This window comes from Lathamus discolor, chromosome 5 (assembly GCF_037157495.1).
Source record: "Lathamus discolor isolate bLatDis1 chromosome 5, bLatDis1.hap1, whole genome shotgun sequence".
Taxonomy (NCBI): domain Eukaryota; kingdom Metazoa; phylum Chordata; class Aves; order Psittaciformes; family Psittacidae; genus Lathamus; species Lathamus discolor.
The window spans coordinates 91,271,385-91,291,023 of record NC_088888.1 but is presented as its reverse complement, the minus strand read 5'-3'; the positions used below and the strand labels follow the sequence as shown (position 1 = coordinate 91,291,023).

The following is a 19,639-nucleotide window of genomic DNA, read 5'->3' as shown; positions in this document are numbered from 1 at the left end:
CCCTTGTCCTATCACTACAGTACCTAATGAAGAGTTCCTCCCCAGCATCCTTGTAAGGCCCCCTTCAGATACTGTAAGGCTGCTATGTGGTCTCCACGCAGCCTCCTCTTCTCCAGGCTGAACAGCCCTAACTTTCTCAGCCTGTCTTCATACTGGAGGTGCTTCAGTCCCCTGATAATCCTCGTGGCCCTCCTCTGGACTTGTTCCAACAGTTCCATGTCCTTTTTATGTTGAGGACACCAGAACTGCACACAATACTCCAAGTGAAGTCTCACGAGAGCAGAGTAAAGGGGCAGGATCACCTCCTTCGACCTGCTGGTCACACTTCTTTTGATGCAGCTGAGGATACAGTTGGCTTTCTGGGCTGCGAGCACATACTGCTGGCTCATGTTAAGTTTCTCATCGATCAGCACCTCCAAGTCCTTCACCACAAGGCTGCTCTGAATCTCTTCTGTGCCCAACCTGTATGTGTGCGTGGGATTGCTCTGACCCAGGTGTTGGTCCCAACTCCGATCCCTGAGGGACACCACTTGATACTGATCTCTAGCTGGACATTGAGTCATTGACCACAACTCTTTGCGTGCGGCCATCCAGCCAGTTCTTTATCCACTGAGTGGTCCACCCATCAAATTGATGTCTGTCCAATTTAGAGAAAAAGATGTCATGCAGGACAGTGTCGAACGCTTTGCACAAGTCCAGGTAGATGACGTCAACTGCTCTACCGCTCTCCATCAGTTCCGTAGCCTCATTGTAGAAGGTCACCTAATAATATACTATATGATAATAATGATAATATACTAAAAGTGTAGCTTTTATATGTTCTTGAGAAGAATGGCATTGCAATTTGCTTTTTGACTGCCTTGGTGTTTGTCTATACAAAAGAAGAAATCTTATTTTTTCTCTTATGAAATGTTGGTAATGTTTTCTCTCCGACCTTGAAAATCCAATGTCAAGTTTAAAAAGTAGAAGTAATGGAGATGTTTTCTCCAGCCCAGTTTGTTAAGCAAAAAATCAAAAGTAATTGTTTATGTTTTATTTGGGCTACACTGGCCTCTGTCTTTCCTGTGTCTGTGTAGCCAGGATCCAGCCTGGAGAAGGCTTCCAATCAAAGAGGAAACCCATGCTCAAAACTCCTACAAGCTGATTTACAATTCTAGTGTCATAACAGTTAAGAGAAAATTGCATATGCCTATAGGTTTTTCCGAAAGTCCTCAGAAGCTTCAGTGTTTAATGCTTTGTCTTCCCCTATCCTTTCACACATGGAGGTCAGGCCATCATCTTAACTTCCTGAAAACAGAAGGGATTATTAGGGAATAGAATTAGTATGTCTCCTCTCTGTTACTGCAATGCAGTTTAGAGCCTGTGGCATGCTGTGCACTTATTTCCTTTCCTTCCCAGGGGCTGATATTTCTGCACATCCTTGTGATGGCTGCTGTCACTTCATACTCTCCAATGTTATACCTGCTGCATTTTCACCAAAGCCAAATGTGTTGCTTCAAGTTTTTGCAGGGGAAGCTAGTTCAGAGATTCAGCTGTCAAAACCTTTCTTGTTCTGGCAGTCTTCCTTCTTGCTTGGAGAACATACTGAGGAATATAGCTAATTTTAAAAAATAGAGGTGTAATTCCTATTCTGAGCAATGGAACCTGTCCAGAATCTTGACTGACTTGCCAAGTGTTTCACTTAGTCTGAGCTGAATTGCTGCTCTCCAAGCGTCATTGATTTAATCTCAAAATGTATTTAGGCCTCACCTTCATGGATTTGGGTGGGAGTGTTGCCTAGAGTGAAGAGCTGAATTAATGCTCAGGGAACACCAATTAAAAAAACTAGGCCACTTTTGACTGAAAGTTCTCTACACACAGTCTTTTTTGTGCTTTTGTGAGTTTAAGAACAGTGGAATTTAATGGAAATACTGTCGATAGCTGGTTTTAGGGACAAGGCATGAGGCTAGATGCATCTTTGGTCTAACAATATGTTAATATATTACTGGGACAGTTTCCTGCTGGTAAACTTCGAAGTTGTGGGTGTTGCTACGTCCAGACAGGACAAGAAGAATAATTTAAGGTTTGGATAGGGTTTAGTACGTAGAAGAATCAAGACTAACTCGTATCTTTTTATCTGCACTTAGGCCTCTTTTTGACAGTCTACAGGTGAAATGTTACTATTCATACATAAAGTGGTATTTATACTATAGCAGAGTATTACTATCTTATCATAATTGATTCTGTTCACTGCTTGATTAATGACAGCTGATCTGGTAGATCTAAATGGATTCAACACTTTTCTGTTGAATTTATGATCTCATGGATTTTGGAGGTAAATTTCAAGATCTTTTATGTTTGCTGCTCTAGTCTCTAGCTTTATAAAGCAAACAATCTATCCCAAATCCCTGCTTTTTCCTGAACTGAAATCTTCAGAGTTGCTTATGTTGGGTCACACTGGAGAGAAAATATTGATAAGCCCTTCAAGAGCAAGTAGATTTCTAAAGAAGATGTTTAGGTCTAAAACAGAATTTTGTTCATTTTGAGAACATACTGCAAGTTTAGCTCTGTAAAAGAAGTTCCCTGAAGAGATGATAACCTTTTGGTGGTCATTGGTCAACAGTTTCCGGTTTGAAAGACAGCAGAGTTGGTGGTGATACAGAGAAAAGCAGATTGATCAGAGTGATGGAGCAACTACGTTGAGGAGAGACTATGAAGGCTGGGCTGAAGAAGCGGAGAAGGCTGTGGGGCTGTAGCTTTCTGTAAAAGCGTTAAGATAGTGGATTTGTTGAATAAGGTAGTTGTTCACCAGAATTAGTGAGATTTGAACTAGCAGGCGTTCACTGTAACTAGTAGATTATTTTAAATCAAATATTTAAGTATACTTACACAAGTATAAGGTAGTGAACTGCCGCTGCAGGCGTTCTGGAGGTGAAGAGTATCAGCAGGTTTGAAAGGTATTAGACAAATTCATATGCAACAAGCACATCAATAGTCACAGGAAGAACAGGACTGCTGCTGCAGGAGTTCTGGAGGCGAAGAGTATCAGCAGGTTTGAAAGGTATTAGATAAATTCATATGCAACAAGCACATGAATAGTTACGGGAAAAACAGGATGTATCTCCTATCCTTTGCTGTTACCAGCGTAGACTGGGGAATTACAAGGGGAACAGATAGTGGAAAAGAACTGGGCTTATGTGTTCTTTCTAAGTGGCATCTTCTGTTACAGCCATCAGCAACAAAATGTAGGTCTGATGCAGAAGATCATTTCTTGTATTTGCTGTTTCCCATTTGTTTGGTTTACCCTTTATTTGTGAAAAATCACTTTTCTCATGCAAATTACACTTTTGTCTTTATATGAGCCACACTGAACTGACCATAGATACAATTTATTTTTTTCATGTTTTACAGTGAATAACCCTATACCTTCCAACCTGAAGTCAGAAGCTAAAAAGGCAGCTAAAATATTGCGAGAATTTACTGAAATAACTTCTAGAAATGGACCTGATAAGATCATACCTCGTGAGTAAAGAAAATGTTCTGATTCAGCTACAACCTCCAGCACTTCCCTGTGTTGCACTCCTGCTCTTTTTGCCAGTTCCTTCTGTTTTCACTGACCATAACTTAGAGAGGAATGAAGATCTGGGATGCCATACCTCTTATGAAAGTATTTTGGAAGTGAACAGATTCATTTTGCTGTATTCTAGTCAGACACTACTTGCTGGGAAAGATCTTTTCTATGTTTACAACCACAGGGTATCTGAAGAGGAAAGCTTCCCTCTAGGGTGGAGAGACTGTCTCTCGTGCTTACCCTGTGAATGTGTTTTTAAGGGAAAACCTGGAAGACTAGCTCTAGTTCTTGAGAATATCTGTGTTTGTTAGAATTAGCTAGAAGAAAATCAGTTGAAGGAGAGAGAGATCAGGGTATCTTTCTCCTTTGATATTCTTTGATTTTCTGCTGTCCTCTTTATTTCTGCAGTTGTTATTCTGTGTTTCTACTAGTGTCCTCCTTCATCTGGTATTGCTGGTTGTGGCTTTAAATTAATAACTATTATGTTCCAGAAGGTCTGTAATAAGACTTGCGAGATAATGACACTATATTTACCACAATATGTCTAATGATATAAGCTCATTAGGCTGCTGTATGTCATTGTGATTTAAATTCAGACTCCTTTCCTCCAAAATCTGTGAAGACGTGGATGTCAACTGTCTTGCTAGAGGTACTTCACAGTGTTTATGGCAGTATGCAGACTAACTCTGTGTGAGATAACCAGGATAGATGAAGCAGTTGTGGCAGTTTAGGGGTCAGTATGCAGGCTAACATGAACTGTGACAAATTTTGTGGTTGACTGTGAAGATGTGGGTTTAGCCCCAGCCAGCCACTTGCTCAGTCCCTCCCAGTGGGATGGGGGAGAGAAATGAAAGAGTAAAAGGGAGAAAACTCATGGGTTGAGATGAAGACAGTTTTACAGGTAAAGCAAAAGCTGGCCACACAAGCAAAGCAAAACAAGGAATTCATTCACTTCATTCACTTCCCATTGGCAGGCAAGTGTTCAGCCATCTCCAGGAAAGCAGAGCTCTATTACATGTAACAATTGCTTGGGAAGACAAATGCTGTAATTCCAAATGTCCCTCCCTTTGTTTTTCCTCCCTCAGCTTTTATTGTTGAGCATGACTCAGTGTAGTCTGGAATTATAGGCTGAGAAAGTTGGGGCTGTTCAGCCTGGAGAAGGCTGCACGAAGACCTCGTAGCAGCCTTCCAGTATCTGAAGGGGGCCTATAGGGATGCTGGGGAGGGACTCTTCATCAGGGACTGTAGTGACAGGACAAGGGGTAACGGGTTAAAACATAAACAGGGAAGTTTAGATTGGATATAAAAAAGAAGTTCTTTACTGTAAGTGTGGTGAGGCGCTGGAATGGATTGCCCAGGGAAGTTGTGAATGCTCCCCCCCGGCAGTGTTCAAGGCCTTGAGTGACATGGTTTAGTGTGAGGTGTCCCTGCTCATGGCAGGGGGTTGGAACTAGATGATCTTAAGGTCCTTTCCAACCCTAACTATTCTATGATTCTATGAATATCCCTTGGGTCAGTTGGGGTCAGCTGTTCTTGCTGCATCCCTTCACAATCCCTTGCGTACCGCCAGGCTACTCTCTGGTGGGGTGAGGTGAGGATCAGCAAGGCCTTAAATGTGTGTAAGCTCTGCTTCAGAATAACTAAAACATCCCTGTATTACCGACACTGTTTCAGCACAAATCCAAAACATAGCTTCATGCTAGCTACTATAAAGAAAATTATCCCAGCACAAGGCATCATTATTGGTTCAGCTCTTCTTGCAGTTTTCTTTAAGCTTTTGCTTTGATTATTTGACTCTTCTGTGTTCAGAATCGTTAAATGTAAAGTTTTATTTTCCCCTTCTTTTAGAAGTGTTCTTGCAAGATCTTGAACAAATTATTTTGCTGTTTCAGCTCATGTAATAGCTAAGGCCAAAGGCCTTGCAGTTTTGTCTGTTATCAAAGCTGGATTTTTGGTGACTGCTCGAGGTGGAAGTGGAATTGTATTAGCTCGTCTTCCTAATGGAAGTAAGTGGATATTTTCCTTTTGTACTTCATGGGAGAATTAAAAGAGAATAATAACAATAAAAAAAATCTTCAGTAATTTTTTTCATAGCATAAAACACAAGCTGTGCGAGGAGTCAAACCAGTAGGTGACAATGTTTGGTTTGAAAGCAATTTTCAAAATATCGTGCATATTTTTTACGAGATGTAAATGCTTTCAGTATCTTTGTAGAAAAGGGTGAGATATAAAAGCGTATAGATTAAAATTCATAAGAAGAATGAAGTATACCCAATTATGGGCAACTGTATGATAAGTAATTTGTAATAAAGGTTTGTTTAGATCACAAGGGTTTGTGTTTCTTAAATTCATTCATGTGGGATAAAGCAGTATAGTTATGTGATTCCATTATAGTGCTTTTGAACATAGTTTTAAAGAGATAATTTGTTAGTAGTTTTTAACTGTAATAGTAAAATTAGTATTCCTTGTAACATGTGGTAAAAATTCTGTAAATTTGTCTTGTTTTGCATGACAGCCTGGTCTGCTCCTTCTGCAATAGGAATTGCTGGCGTGGGTGGTGGATTTGAAATTGGAATTGAGGTATAATTTTTCATTTGAAATACTTGTTGGTAACTTTTTTTGCAAGAAATAAAAATAAATTGACAAAGATCTAATGATAGTGAGATAATAGAATCTATTTTTCTATGTTAAAAAGCTATTACAGGATTCATATATATATAAGACAAACAAAATAGGGATTTTGATCCTATCAGTCCAATTGCTTGAAGAGATTTAAATGAAAACAAGTGACATAACAGCTATTTACTTGATTTCTCACTTCTAAAGACTGAATTTTTCCCTTATGGAAAGCTTCCTTTCAGTATTCACATATAAGCCAATTGGAATTAATTAAAAGTATCCTAGACTTAATACAGTATCAAATGCTTTATGAAAGAGTGTAAGGACTCCATCTGGCAAGAAACAGTGAAAGGAATTGAAGGCTAAGTAAAATGGAGCCTAGCTAATGTTACTGTTCTTCATGCATTTCCCACTCAAACTTGCGATTACTGACTTTGGGAACACCAAAACTGATTGTGCCTCCTGTCTAGGAATGCTGCAGAAAACAAGCCAGTTTGCAGCCAGCAGAAATGGTCAAGTAAGGGACTCTCAGCATGTTCAGAGAAATCCTGTTGATCTGAGCCCTGTCAGCGCTTTGCCTCTGCTTCCTGTCTCTTCCTCCTCACAGCTCTTCCCCTTGCTTGTTCCCTTTCCATCTTTCCTCCTCTTTTCCGCCCTAGCCTCCAGTCCTGCCCTCTTTTATTTCTGTTTAGCTTCTTTTCTGCCATTCCCACAGAAAATCAAAGTAACAGCATGCTGCCAGCAAGATCTCTTGCTATGGGTGTTCTGCTTTTCAGAAGAATCCATGCATAGCTGGACATGCGTGGTACACACCAGCTCCCAGTGTGTCTTTTACAGCTAAACAGCTCTTGACAGCCAGTCAGCCAGCACTCACATAATGAGCAAAGGATCAATATTTTATTGTATCCTCTTTGTTTGCTGTGTGATCTCAGGCATTATCGCTGTGCCCTTTTTAAAGGATGCTGTGAATATGAAATTATTGATTTTTTTTTTGTAGGTATTTTTCTTCAGTGTTCATGACTATAGGTTCTGAACGCATTACAAAACACTGAGTTTGAGCCACAGCGTTCAGGGATTTAGGAGGGTTGGGGGGAGGGGCTGTTGGGTTTTGGGGTGTTGGTTTTTTTAGTTTTGCTTTTATGACAATGAAACATGCTTTGATTAATTTATGAAACTTTTCCTTTAATCATCTCCATCTGATATTTTAGATAATGTAACCATTACTGATACTTAAATAATTTTGATACAGAAACTACTTCTGAGATGGTGTGTTTTTTCTGAGTAATATTGTGCCCTTTATTTGAAATTTTAGTCAGCTTACAAAATACTGTTTCCTTATTGGCATTATGATAGCACAATCTTATTTATTTCTTCTAGAGAAGAGATGCTATTCAGAAATACTTAAGTGGTTTAGGAGCCCAGAATCCAATATCGGCATCCGATATCAGTCATATATAAACTTAAACCTTGTAGAAATAAGTTGAATTTTATTCCTGTAGGAGAGATTATAGTTGGCATAGTTGTAGTGGTAATTATGGGTGGTTTTAAACAGCAAGGAAATCACAGACTTCAGAAGTCACTGTAAGCAACTTGGTACCTCAAATTAAAGACCAATTTTTAAACTCATCTAGATGCTTTCCTCGAAGGTTTTCTCAATATAGATTAATTTAGCTTTAGCTGTGGATTCAGCTTCTTAATGGGTTAGAGGAGGTACCAGCATCATGAATGACATTCTCTTTCCATCCTTGGATGATTGAGAAAGTACTCATGTTAGCCATCTTTTCTTTGGGATGGGGTGGAGCTTACCAGGGGGCTAATAACAAAGGCCTGTCTTACACTGTGTGATATTTCTGGGCCAGCTTTGTTTTGCAAATAATTTGGTATTTCCTCTTGTATTCCCTGCTGTCACTGTTTGGAATGTGGGGTAAGTCAAAAGTTTTTTCTGAACCTGGCATTCAGTCAAGTCCATCAGATGAAAGATCAAGCACGGCAGTTCTCGGATAATCAAGGTATCTGTTGAAAAGATAATCCAACACAATAAGCTACAATAGTGTAATATACTTTGTTGATCAGGCTGGTATATTTTTTAATACATGTAATGTGTTTACTGAGCTGTCAGATAAGATATTGTTCTTTATATGATCATGCTTGTTTTTGGAAGATTTTTTTCTTTCTTTAAAACACTTCCTAGTTTGAGAAGAGTTGTAGGAGACTTTTGAAATTTGTTAAATCATAGAATCGTAGGATCATAGAATAGTTAGGGTTGAAAAGGACCTTAAGATCATCTAGTTCCAACCCCTCTGCCGTGGGCAAGGATGCCTCACCCTAGACCATGTCACCCAAGGCTCTGTAATCAAAGACAGTTATAGTTTTATAGTGCTGATGGTAATTGGCATAAGCTTAAATACTAGTAGAAGTTCTTTGATGTAATTTTCTGTCACGCTTCAGTCAAATAAAGTCTTCTAGAAATAGTGATTTTTCTTTTTTTTTTTTTTTCCAGTTTGCATTTGAACCTCTCAAAAATATTTTGTTAGCTTTTCAGTTATTTAGTTAGGTTTCTTGAAGAAACTGGCTACATCTCATGTATTCAAGTCTTAAAAAACTAAATATGCATTTAGATATGTATATATATACACATATACATATATTAAACAGCTAATTTTCTCAAGAAAATAAAGTTTTGTCAGTAATGGGGTAACCTGTATCCTTTTTGCTGTTTATTCTTTGAATAGTAATTTTGTTTACTGAGATCTGTCTTGCTATTATTGATTCCATTATTGAAGGATCAAAATTATTTTCTTAATCTAATCTCCCTTCTCATCTGAAAATGCCTTCATAACTGCTTGCAAAAGCTATAGAAAATAAAAATTTGTTAATTGGGAAATTTTGAATTAAAACAGGGTTTCTGTTGCAGCTGTTGCTTATCACATACTGACCATATCAATGCTTGGGAAAAAATCAGTCAAATTTGATTTTTAATTTAAAAATACCTTGCAGAAAAAGAATCAACTTTATTATGAAAACTGTTTCAAATGAATCCTTTACAAGTAAAGAAGTAATTCTCTGAGAGAATGAGTGATTTTTGCTTGAATAAATGCCTTAAAAAAGCTGGTGCTAGTTTTCATTTGCGGCTTCCACCTGCTTTCCTACAAAACTGAAGATACTCCTCCCATGATGTTCTAATTTTCTTCTTAAAAAGCATACTACTTTTATGTGATATTTTATAGGTTTCAGACTTAGTAATAATACTGAATCATGAAAGAGCAGTAGAAGCTTTTGCCAAAGGAGGTAATCTTACACTTGGAGGAAATCTAACTGTGGCAATTGGACCTCTGGGGAGGTGAGTGAAATACTTTCCTAATAGATTTAAATATAGGGTAGAGTTAAGTAAGGAAGATAGTTTTTAAATCTATATATAGGCATTAATGTGGTTTTTTCTGATATGTTACAAAACAACCTCGGCAACCTGTATGTTGACTGGATATATTCTTGTAGTGTTCTTTCAAAGACACTACAAGACACCTTTTAAGTCACTTGTTGCCCTCTTTTGTTTGTGGGGGTTTTGTTTGTTTGGTTTGGTTTCTTTTTTTGATAAAGGCATTTATTGGTAGAAGAAAAGTGTTCCAAGACTTATTCTCTTATTGCAGGAGACTGCTTGAGTAGGCTCAATAAAGAGCACAGGCATTATCGTGCCTGACTGAGCTATCATTTTGTTAACTACAGCTCTGTGCTTTCTGTCACCACAGATCTGCCTGACAGTAAATAAAAATACACCAAATAATTACTTTTAAACCTTAAAGCAGGTTAAGCCAGCTCACTTTGAAGGTTAAGATGATGTAATCACAGGATAATTTAACTTGGAAAGGGACCTTATGAGAGCTCTACTCCACCCTCCTGCTCAAAGCAGGGTCTGTTTTGACTTCAGATCAGGTTGCTCAGGCCTTTATTCCAGCTGGGTCTTGGAAACTTCCAAAGATGGAGGCTGCTTAGGCTCTCTGGGCAACCTGCTTGACTGTTCAGCTGTCCTCATGGTTAAATTTTTTCCTTACATCCAGTCAAAACATTTGTTGCTTCAGTTTATGTCCATACCTTTTTATCCTTCCACCATATACTGCTGGTGACTTCATATTCTGGATTGCCTCTTCACAGATACTTGAAGGCTGCTAAGTTCACCCTAAGTCATCTCTTCTCCAGGCTTACCTAGCCCACTTGCTTCAGACTGTTCTCACAGGACATGTGCCTCCTTATGCCTTTTTTTTTTTATGATAATTTTTTTTACTGACCTTTTTTTTTTCCATCTTCTCTGACAAAATAAAAGAATAAGATGATTCCTGTTCCACAGATGAGAGAGATCTGTGGATCAGGGGTGAGCAGCGAATGTCATCTGCCTTTCAAAGGCATTCAGTATAGCGTTCTGCAACATCTCTGTGTCCAAGCAGGGCCATTGTGGCTTAGGTGTCAGGGTGGGACAGACTAGCAAACAGGTGAAAAACCAGATAAGCAGGCTTAAGAACAGTGGTGAATGATTCATGTTGTACTCAGAAGCCAGGCTTCTGTGGAATTCCTCAGAAGACTCTTACAAGACTGCTCCTGCTTGATATTTTATCAATTACCTGGAGGAGCAGATACAAAACATTCTCTTCAAGTTTGTGGATGACACCAAATCAGGGGGTGCATTTCAGGGTATGACCACCATTTTGGGTGATGGACCTGGAAGATCCAACAGGAAACTTCATGAAGTTAAACAAGGACAAATGCAAAGTTCTGCACACTTGGTTGTATGAACTTTCTGCAGTTACGTAGACAAGCCTGCCAGGATGGGTAGCTGCCGTATTGGGAAGGTGCCAGCATCCTGGTGGACAGGAAGTTGAACATGAAAGCGTACTGAACAGAAAACAGCATCCTGAACAGTGTAGAGCTCTAACCAGTGCATAAGGGATAGGATTGTTCCCCTTTACTTGGCATTTCATAGGCAGCCTAGAATATTTTGTCCAGTTTCAGCCCTGCAGTACAGGAAAGGTGTTCATAAATTTGATTCTGTGCAGTGAGTGGCTACCAAGATGGCCAGGCACATGGAGTACATGTATAATGAGGACGGGGAAGCTCAGCTTATGTAACCTGGAGAAGATCTTGAGGTCTTCCAGAAAAAGGGAATCGCCAAGAAGACAGAGCACAATTCTTTACTGAGGTGCATGTCAAGGCAGTGAGAGATGATAGTCATAACTTAACACAAGGAAAGTTCTGACCGGATATGAGAAAAAAAAAAATCAACATGATTATGACAAGAAAAATTGGAGCAAAATTATTGCATTATTGGCAAAATCTTGGGGCAGATTCTCCTGGAAGGCATGCTAAGGCACATGAAAAACAAGGTGCTTGGTGACAGCCAGCATGGCTTCACTAAGGGCAAATCCTGCCTGACCAATTTGGTGGCCTTCTATGATGGGGCTATGGAACTGATGGACAGGGGTAGAGCAGTTGACGTCACCTACCTGGACTTGTGCAAAGTGTTCAACATTGTCCCACACGACGTCCTTGTCTCTAAATTGTACAGGCATCAATTTGATAGGTGGACCACTCGGTGGATAAAGAACTGGCTGGATGGCCGCACACAAAGAGTTGTGGTCTAAGGCTCAACGTCCAGCTGGAGACCAGTAACGAGTGGTGTCCCTCAGGGATCAGTGTTGGGACCGGTCTTCTTCAACATCTTTGTCAGTGACATGAACAGTGGGATTGAGTGCGCCCTCAGCTGATGACACCAAGCTGTGTGGAGGGAAGGGATGCCATCCAGAGGGACCTTGACACGCTTGTGAGGTGGGCTGATGCCAACCTTATGAAGTTTAACCATGCCAAGTACAAGGTCCTGCACCTGGATTGTAGCAATCCCAGGCACAGCTACAGGTTGGGCAGAGAAGAGATTCAGAACAGCCCTGTGGAGAAGGACTTGGGGGTGTTGATTGATGAGAAAATGAACATCAGTCGGCTTCAGTGTGTGCTCGCAGCCCAGAAAGCCAACCGTATCCTGGGCTGCATGAAAAGGAGCGTGACCAGCAGGTCGAAGGAGGTGATCCTGCCCCTTTACTCTGCTCTTGTGAGACCTCACCTGGAGTATTGTGTGCAGTTCTGGTGTCCTCAACATAAAAAGAACATGGAACTGTTGGAACAAGTCCAGAGGAGGGCCACGAGGATGATCAGGGGACTGGAGCACCTCCCGTATGAAGACAGGCTGAGAAAGTTGGGGCTGTTCAGCCTGGAGAAGAGAAGGCTGCGTGGGGACCTCATAGCAGCCTTCCAGTACCTGAAGGGGGCCTATAGGGATGCTGGGGAGTGACTCTCCATTAGGTACTGTAGTGATAGGACAAGGGGTAACGGGTTAAAACTTAAACAGGGGAAGTTTAGATTGGATATAAAGAAGAAGTTATTTCCTGTTAGCGTGGTGAGACAGTGGAATGGGTTGCCCAGGGAAGTTGTGAATGCTCCATCCCTGGTGGTGCTCAATGCTGGGTTAAACAGAGCCTTGAGTGACATGGTTTAATGTGAGGTGTCCATGCCCATGGCAGGGGAGTTGGAACTAGATCTTAAGGTCCTTTCCAACCCTAACTATTCTATGATTCTATGATTATAACTGAGCACTGATCCATGTTGCTCAAAGTGGAATCTGTATCCTTGAAGGTCTTCAAAACAAAGCCCAGAGCAACCTGCTCTCAATTTGATGTTGTAACTGTTTTGGACTGGCTGACTGCCTGAAGTATGTTCAAACCTAGAATATTATGTGGTCCTGTGTCAGACAAAAATTGTAATCTTCCAATTCTGTTGAGGTCTGATAAGGTTTTACTTGGAATATTTTGTGCTGTTTTGAGCACCATAAAATCGGGGAGGATTTGTATATATTGGATATGGTCCCAAGTCACCACAAACATCATCAGATAATTTTGAGACATGATTAAAACATGGGTTAATATTTCAGACTTCTGAATGCAAGAGGAGGTCTAATGTATAACATTCACATGAGACAACATTGTTCTGTGCTTCAGAGGAATCAAATTACGTTGTACTGGATCCTGTCTAAAATAAGAACTGAAAATGGATTTCAAGTCTGACCCACTTTAATATATTCAATAGAGTTTATAAGAATAGAGGGAAGTGAAACTTTTGCTGTCTTTTTATTGGATTAAAAAAAAAAACACTGTTGCTGTTCTTGTTGAAAAGACATATTGAAGAATGTTAATAAAATGTTTTTCCTCCTAGAAACTTAGAAGGGGATGTTGCCCTGAGAAGTTCTGCGGCTGTCTATACATACTGCAAATCTCGAGGTCTGTTTGCAGGTGTATCTCTGGAAGGCACCTGTTTAATTGAAAGGAAAGAAACAAATCGCAAGTAAGTTCTCTTTAAATCTAGAAGATTCAGTTAATGCATAGTGATAAAATTAACTAGGACACATTCAATCTGGAAAAATCTTTGTTGTGACAACATACCGTGCTGAGTTTAGAGTATCTTGAGGGACAAGGGTTTCTTCAATTTGGACATCTTGCAAGGGGTGTTGAGATGATGCTGGATGTTCAGAGATTATATATGTATTAGATGCTTCTAGCAGCTTCTCAGAGTAGCCACCGTTGCAGCCCTGCCCCTTACCAAAACCTTGCCATCTAAACCCAGCACCATATTGTAGAAGATAGGTATTGAGGTATTTACTGTATAATAATATTCTTTTAGGCAACTTGAAAGAAACAAAATATCTGGCTTAGAGCATAGGTGAATTTAGAAAAATGCCCAGTTTATGAAATGGTGCTTCTTTTTTTGCATCCTATTAAGTTTAAAATCCACAGAACCTCTGGCTGTCTTGCACTTCTATGTTCTGTGTTTCTGAAAACTTTGATTCTGGTAGTATCAGCAAAGACTTAACACTGATTTTAATCACAGCATGTCAGTAACTTCTAGCTGTCTTCATAAAATTCCATTCAGGAATTCTTTTCATTAAAGAATCTATTACAGTGTTTTGGAAAAGTGGTGTGGTGTTTATTGGTGAGGCACTGGAATGGGTTGCCCAAGGAAGTTGTGAATGCTCCATCCCTGGCGGTGATCAATGCCGGGTTGAACAGAGCCTTGAGTGGCATGGTTTAGTGTGAGGTGTCCCTGCCCATGGCAGGGGGGTTGGAACTTGATGACCTTGAGGTCCTTTCCAACCCTAATGATTCTATGATTCTATTAAGTTTGCTGTGTGATTGGATTTCAAAAGGTCTAGTTAATTTATACTGTGAGACCAGGAACAAAATATTACTCACAAAGAATAGATAGAAGTAAGATGGTAGGTAGACATTGAGGTTTGCTGCAATTACTTACTGCAGATTTACATCATTAAATTTGTTCTGTCACTTATCAATATATGATCAGTAGAAGAAATGCAGGGACAAGGAGGGGGGCAACATTTGCATAAGATTAATTTATCTAGACAATGTAATGATGATCAAATACCTGGCATATTTTCTTCTGTATCAGGTTTTATGGCCAGGATATTCGTGCTAGTGCCATCTTGCTCGGTGATGTGCCTTTTCCTGCACAAGCAGAAGATCTTTATGAAACCCTAGCATCCTTCACTGAAGTATATGAAAATGAAGAGCAAAAAAATAATCCGGGAAAAGCTGTAAGGGAACAAAGAAGGGTTTGTGCACCTCTCTTTCACATAGACTTTCTCTGCTCCTGAGCTGCTCCTAGTCAGTAGTAATATTGATGTTCATGTGCCATTCTTCACTATCGGATGCTTAAACACATTGCCGATACTTCATATGAGTAATACATTCATTCAAGTATAGCCCTGGTAGGCTCTTGTGGACAAGAATGTTGTTGGTTTTGCTTTGCATCCTCCAGGATAATAAAGTATATCCTTTTTTTTTTACAATAGTGTGTAATCAAATCTGAGGTGATGATTACAAAAGTTTGTTCAACTATTCCTAATCAAGTTAATCTGCAAATAACATGTGGGTTTAATAATAATGAAGTTAATACCAGATTTGATGTGGACTGCTTTTCTTTTCTTCCATTTAAACCATCACATTTACAAGGTCATACTAAGACTGTAGATGTTTTCTTGTAGATGTTGATGTTACAGATAGACAGTAATTTACTTCCGTCTTTGTTAAACCATGGTTAAACCATTACAGTTATGTATGTCACTAGTTCTTCAGTGTGCTTCTGGAGTTCACACAGTTTCAGTGGAGAAAGAGTGATTTTTATGAGTTTTTTTTCCAGTGTGACTTGTCCTACCTCTAGGCTCTGAAATTGCAGTCTATTTCCAGGTGTGATACAATTTTTTTATTAAAATTTTTACATTTTAGGTAAATGACCCACCTGCTAGACCATCATTGAGACCTGAACCACCTAAACCCACTGTTAGACCAACACCACCAGGTTAAAAACATTTTGATAATCATTAATTTATTTTCTAAATAAAATTAGACGCTGAAACTAATGAATATTGTGCAATTATTATAGTACATTGAAAGCATGTTGTGATAGCTCCATGAGCACTAAAGGTAAATATTTTATTTGATTTGCTATACTTAGTGTTTGTAGTTACTTAAGCAGGGAAGTGTTCAAAGGGAGCCATTCATGTTTATTGCATGCTTAGAAGCCCCATGGTACAATGAAGCTTCTCAGTAGAAACAACAGTCCTACCAGAAACTGCTAGTCCTACTCCTAGAAATTCTGGTTTCTAGAAAACTTAGTTTCTCTTTTAGGTTGTCATTATCTTTTAATAGGTAGATGTCTCACAGCAGAGCAGAGGAGGCAGAGTTTGGGCTCTGTAACAGTTTGACTACCTAAGTGCTATCATTGAAAGTGAACCTTTAATGTGCAGCTCCTATTGTTAACTTGGTTTATTTCTCCAGACAAGGATAGAGGGCAAAGTGCTTATTTCTTTCTTTGGTACTGCTCCTTAGGTAACTGCAATCATTTTATAACTATTGAACATGTATTACAAAAGCAGTATATGAAATATAACATACTGTAATATATCATTATATAACTTGTTACTTTTTCAGCTAAAAAGACTGCAAACAAACTTTATCCTGAGCTTCCAAATGATTATGCCTCTGTGGGTAAGTACTAAGATTACACATATTTTACTAATGCAGTGTGCAATCTGAGAAATCCTAAAAGTACTTTGAAAGACATCTAATAGTATCTGGCCATACATGTTTTTCTTCATTGTCCATATGTTAAAATGAGATTCAGATCTTGTATGCTTTTCTGAAAATATTTCACAAATGTGGACCTTATTCCCTGGAATATATTCCAATATCAATGTTCTTTTTCTGAACAGTGTAAGTTCTTTTGCTTTATTCAGTCAGCTTGAAAGATGAACTGAAAGCAGTAAAACTTTTACATTATTGCCTAATTGAAATGAAAAAGAAAACTGATATAACAAGCTTGTGCCCAACTCCTTATGCAAGGTACTGTAACTGCTGTTTTAATTAAAAAATGTTTCCGCAGGTCATATCTGATTATGCTGGCATAAACACAGATTTTCTTGCAGTTATACTCCTTCAGGTTCATGTGCTGAGTTCAGAGCTTTTTATTTTTTTTTTTTAATTCTGTTGTGATTCTCTTAAATTTAAGGCAGTTTTGGCTCTAATGGAGGAATTTTACTGTGTAGTACTTGCACAGTACTCTTGAACTGTGTGGAGCCTATCATCTGGAAATTTGTGATCTGTTTGAAAAAAGAATTATAATAAAAAGTGCTTATGTTCACCTGGCTGCTGTAGTGTTCTCTCCCACCAGGATCTCATCTTTCACAGGTGAAAGACTGTTAGCTGTTTAAAGTCAGTGAAATAAATTATTTCTACCATGAAATATAATGTCCATTTGATAAACAAATGTTTTAATGGCCTCTGCTATGATCAAAACCGAGACCAAGGCATTATATATTACATGCGTATATGTTTATATATATGTGAATGTGTACATCCAGTTGCACATATTGCATGCACCACTTGAAAGTAAAATCAAACTTTTGAAAATGGAGTTAAAATCAAGCTTGATAATAGATCGCAGTGAAAAGTCTATTTTAGGTAGAGTACTTTGATTTAACACAGTATTTAAATAGTAGTCTGAAAGTCAAATCATCATTGTATTTTTCATTTCTTGGTTAATGTAATTAGAGATTTTTCACTAAAAAGTAAGATAAATTATATGTGTCATTGTCTTTGCATTCTCCTTCGTACCTTCTCTGTATACATGCTGTTGATGTGTGCATCTCTTGAGGGGACCAACATAGCAGGATCTTAAGCTCAGCTGTTGATGTGACTTCTCCAGATTAGAGACTTTCTGAGAATCAAAATTTGCTGTTATGCTCTATGACTTTTACCAGGAAAAGAATGATGATTCTAGTGATCTGTACTCAGCAGCTGTCATCCAAAACCAAAGAAAAATTAGTCTCCTGGCCACTAAAACTAAACTTTCTCACTTTTCTCAGACCAATTGAGAAGAGGTTACTAAAGCAGTAGGAGAATCTTGCACACACATTTGCTCTATTAAAGGGAGTGTGCTTTCTCAGGTGCAAGAGACAAGGTAGAAATCTTCAAGAACTATCTCTGATGGCTTTCAGGATTCTTTGAAATAAACACGTAGACTTGATCAGTCCATTAACCTTATGAAGTTCAACCATGACAAGTGCAAGGTCCTACACCTGGGTCGGAGCAATCCCAGGCACAGCTACAGACTGGGCAGAGAAGAGATTCAGAGCGGCCCTGCAGAAAAGGACTTGGGGGTGCTGGTCGATGAGAAAATGAACATGAGCCGGCAATGTGCGCTTGCAGCCCAGAAAGCCAACCATATCCTGGGCTGCATCAAAAGGAGCGTGACCAACAGGTTGAAGGAGGTGATCCTGCCCCTCTACTCTGCTCTTGTGAGACCTCACCTGGAGTATTGTGTGCAGTTCTGGTGTCCTCAACATAAAAAGGATATGGAATTGCTGGAACAAGTCCAGAGGAGGGCCACGAGGATGATTAGGGGACTGGAGCACCTCCAGTATGAAGACAGGCTGAGGAAGTTGGGGCTGTTCAGCCTGGAGAAGAGAAGGCTGCGTGGGGACCTAATAGCAGCCTTCCAGTACCTGAAGGGGTCCTGTAGGGATGCTGGGGAGGGACTCTTCGTCAGGGACTGTAGTGACAGGACAAGGGGTAACGGGTTCAAACTTAAACAGGGGAAGTTTAAATTGGATATAAGGAGGAAATTCTTTCCTGTTAGGGTGGTAAGACACTGGAATGGGTTGCCCAGGGAGGTTGTGAGTGCTCCATCCCTGGCAGTGTTCAAGGCCAGGTTGGATGAAGCCTTGTGTGGGATGGTTTAGTGTGAGGTGTCCCTGTCCGTGGCAGGGGGGTTGGAACTAGATGATCTTGAGGTCCTTTCCAACCCTAACTATTCTATGATTCTACTACTGAGGATTCCTAACAGTTTCTAGAAATACACAAGCTTATTTTTGAGGAGTGGAAGGGGCAGTAGGATCTGTGTGAATGTTACTCCCTGCAAGAAATGATGTCTCACGGTAAATCTGTTTACTTTACAAGCTTGGCATGGTATATTTTGCTTGCTGTTGCAGACTGTATTTCCATAGGAAACAGTTCAAATGCCAACTGAATACTCAGAAGTACTGTATGTTTCTAAAGGCTAGAGAATTGTTCTTATCACAGGGAAAAAACAAGGTTAAAGTCATTTACCCTGAATTTTTCAATACCATAGCCTACATGCATGATGATGGGAGGCTGGAATAGAGTTGAAGCCCCTTTTACAGCAGTAACATAAGAGTGTATTAGTGCTGGATGGTGGAATAGAAGGAGGCTTAGGGCCATACCACCTGTCAGTAATCTCTTTCTGCATGCTTATAGTCCAGATGATTTCAATAGAGCTGCCTAGCAGCTATAGTTCATACTAGCCAATTTTGATTGAAGGATTACTTGCTGCAACTGATGTTCTGCAGTGATCTGAAAAAAAAAAAAAGAAAAAAGTCTTCAGCATTTTTTTTGCATCTTCCTAGTTAAAAAAAAAAAATATATATATATATATATTAGTTAACTAATAGAAGAGTGTATGAAACTAACCTTTAGGAAGCTACATTTTATGTGTAATGGCTGATGCACGGTAGGTTTTGATGCTGAGCAACAAGCTGGTCTGAAGTGCCAGTAGTAAGGACTTGCTTTTGGATGTGAAGGGAGGAGGATGGCATAGTGTTATGAAGCTTTGGTTTTGCAACAGTTACAAAAGTAGTAGAAAGGTTAAAACATTCATTTTTCTCATTAGATGGAAGAAGAGCTAGACTTCTGGATGAAACATTTTTAATTATTTTATGTGGGCTGTATTATCTAGATAGGTAATGTAATATAACCTATTTCAAATGCAAGAAGAATGTTAAATGAAAAACATGTTTTTCTTAACTGACAGTGTGATACCTGAACTCAGATGCAAGTAGATTGTTTT

At 39.3% G+C, this 19,639-nt stretch overlaps 1 protein-coding gene across 3 annotated transcripts in view; it reads left to right on the top strand.

The window, feature by feature from the left end:
- The window catches only part of SH3YL1 (SH3 and SYLF domain containing 1), a 53,468-nt gene that overhangs the window by 10,703 nt on the left and 23,126 nt on the right, over positions 1-19,639 (top strand). Inside the window, exons 2-9 of one of the 3 annotated variants that reach the window (XM_065681549.1) lie at positions 3,391-3,501; positions 5,443-5,556; positions 6,066-6,130; positions 9,397-9,509; positions 13,418-13,546; positions 14,666-14,828; positions 15,502-15,574; positions 16,207-16,263. In XM_065681549.1, the coding sequence (XP_065537621.1) occupies positions 3,391-3,501; positions 5,443-5,556; positions 6,066-6,130; positions 9,397-9,509; positions 13,418-13,546; positions 14,666-14,828; positions 15,502-15,574; positions 16,207-16,263 (825 nt within the window). Of the gene's footprint in view, positions 1-3,390; positions 3,502-5,442; positions 5,557-6,065; positions 6,131-6,639; positions 6,687-9,396; positions 9,510-13,417; positions 13,547-14,665; positions 14,829-15,501; positions 15,575-16,206; positions 16,264-19,639 lie in introns of those variants that run through there. The other 2 variants (XM_065681550.1, XM_065681551.1) reach the window with 2 other exon arrangements.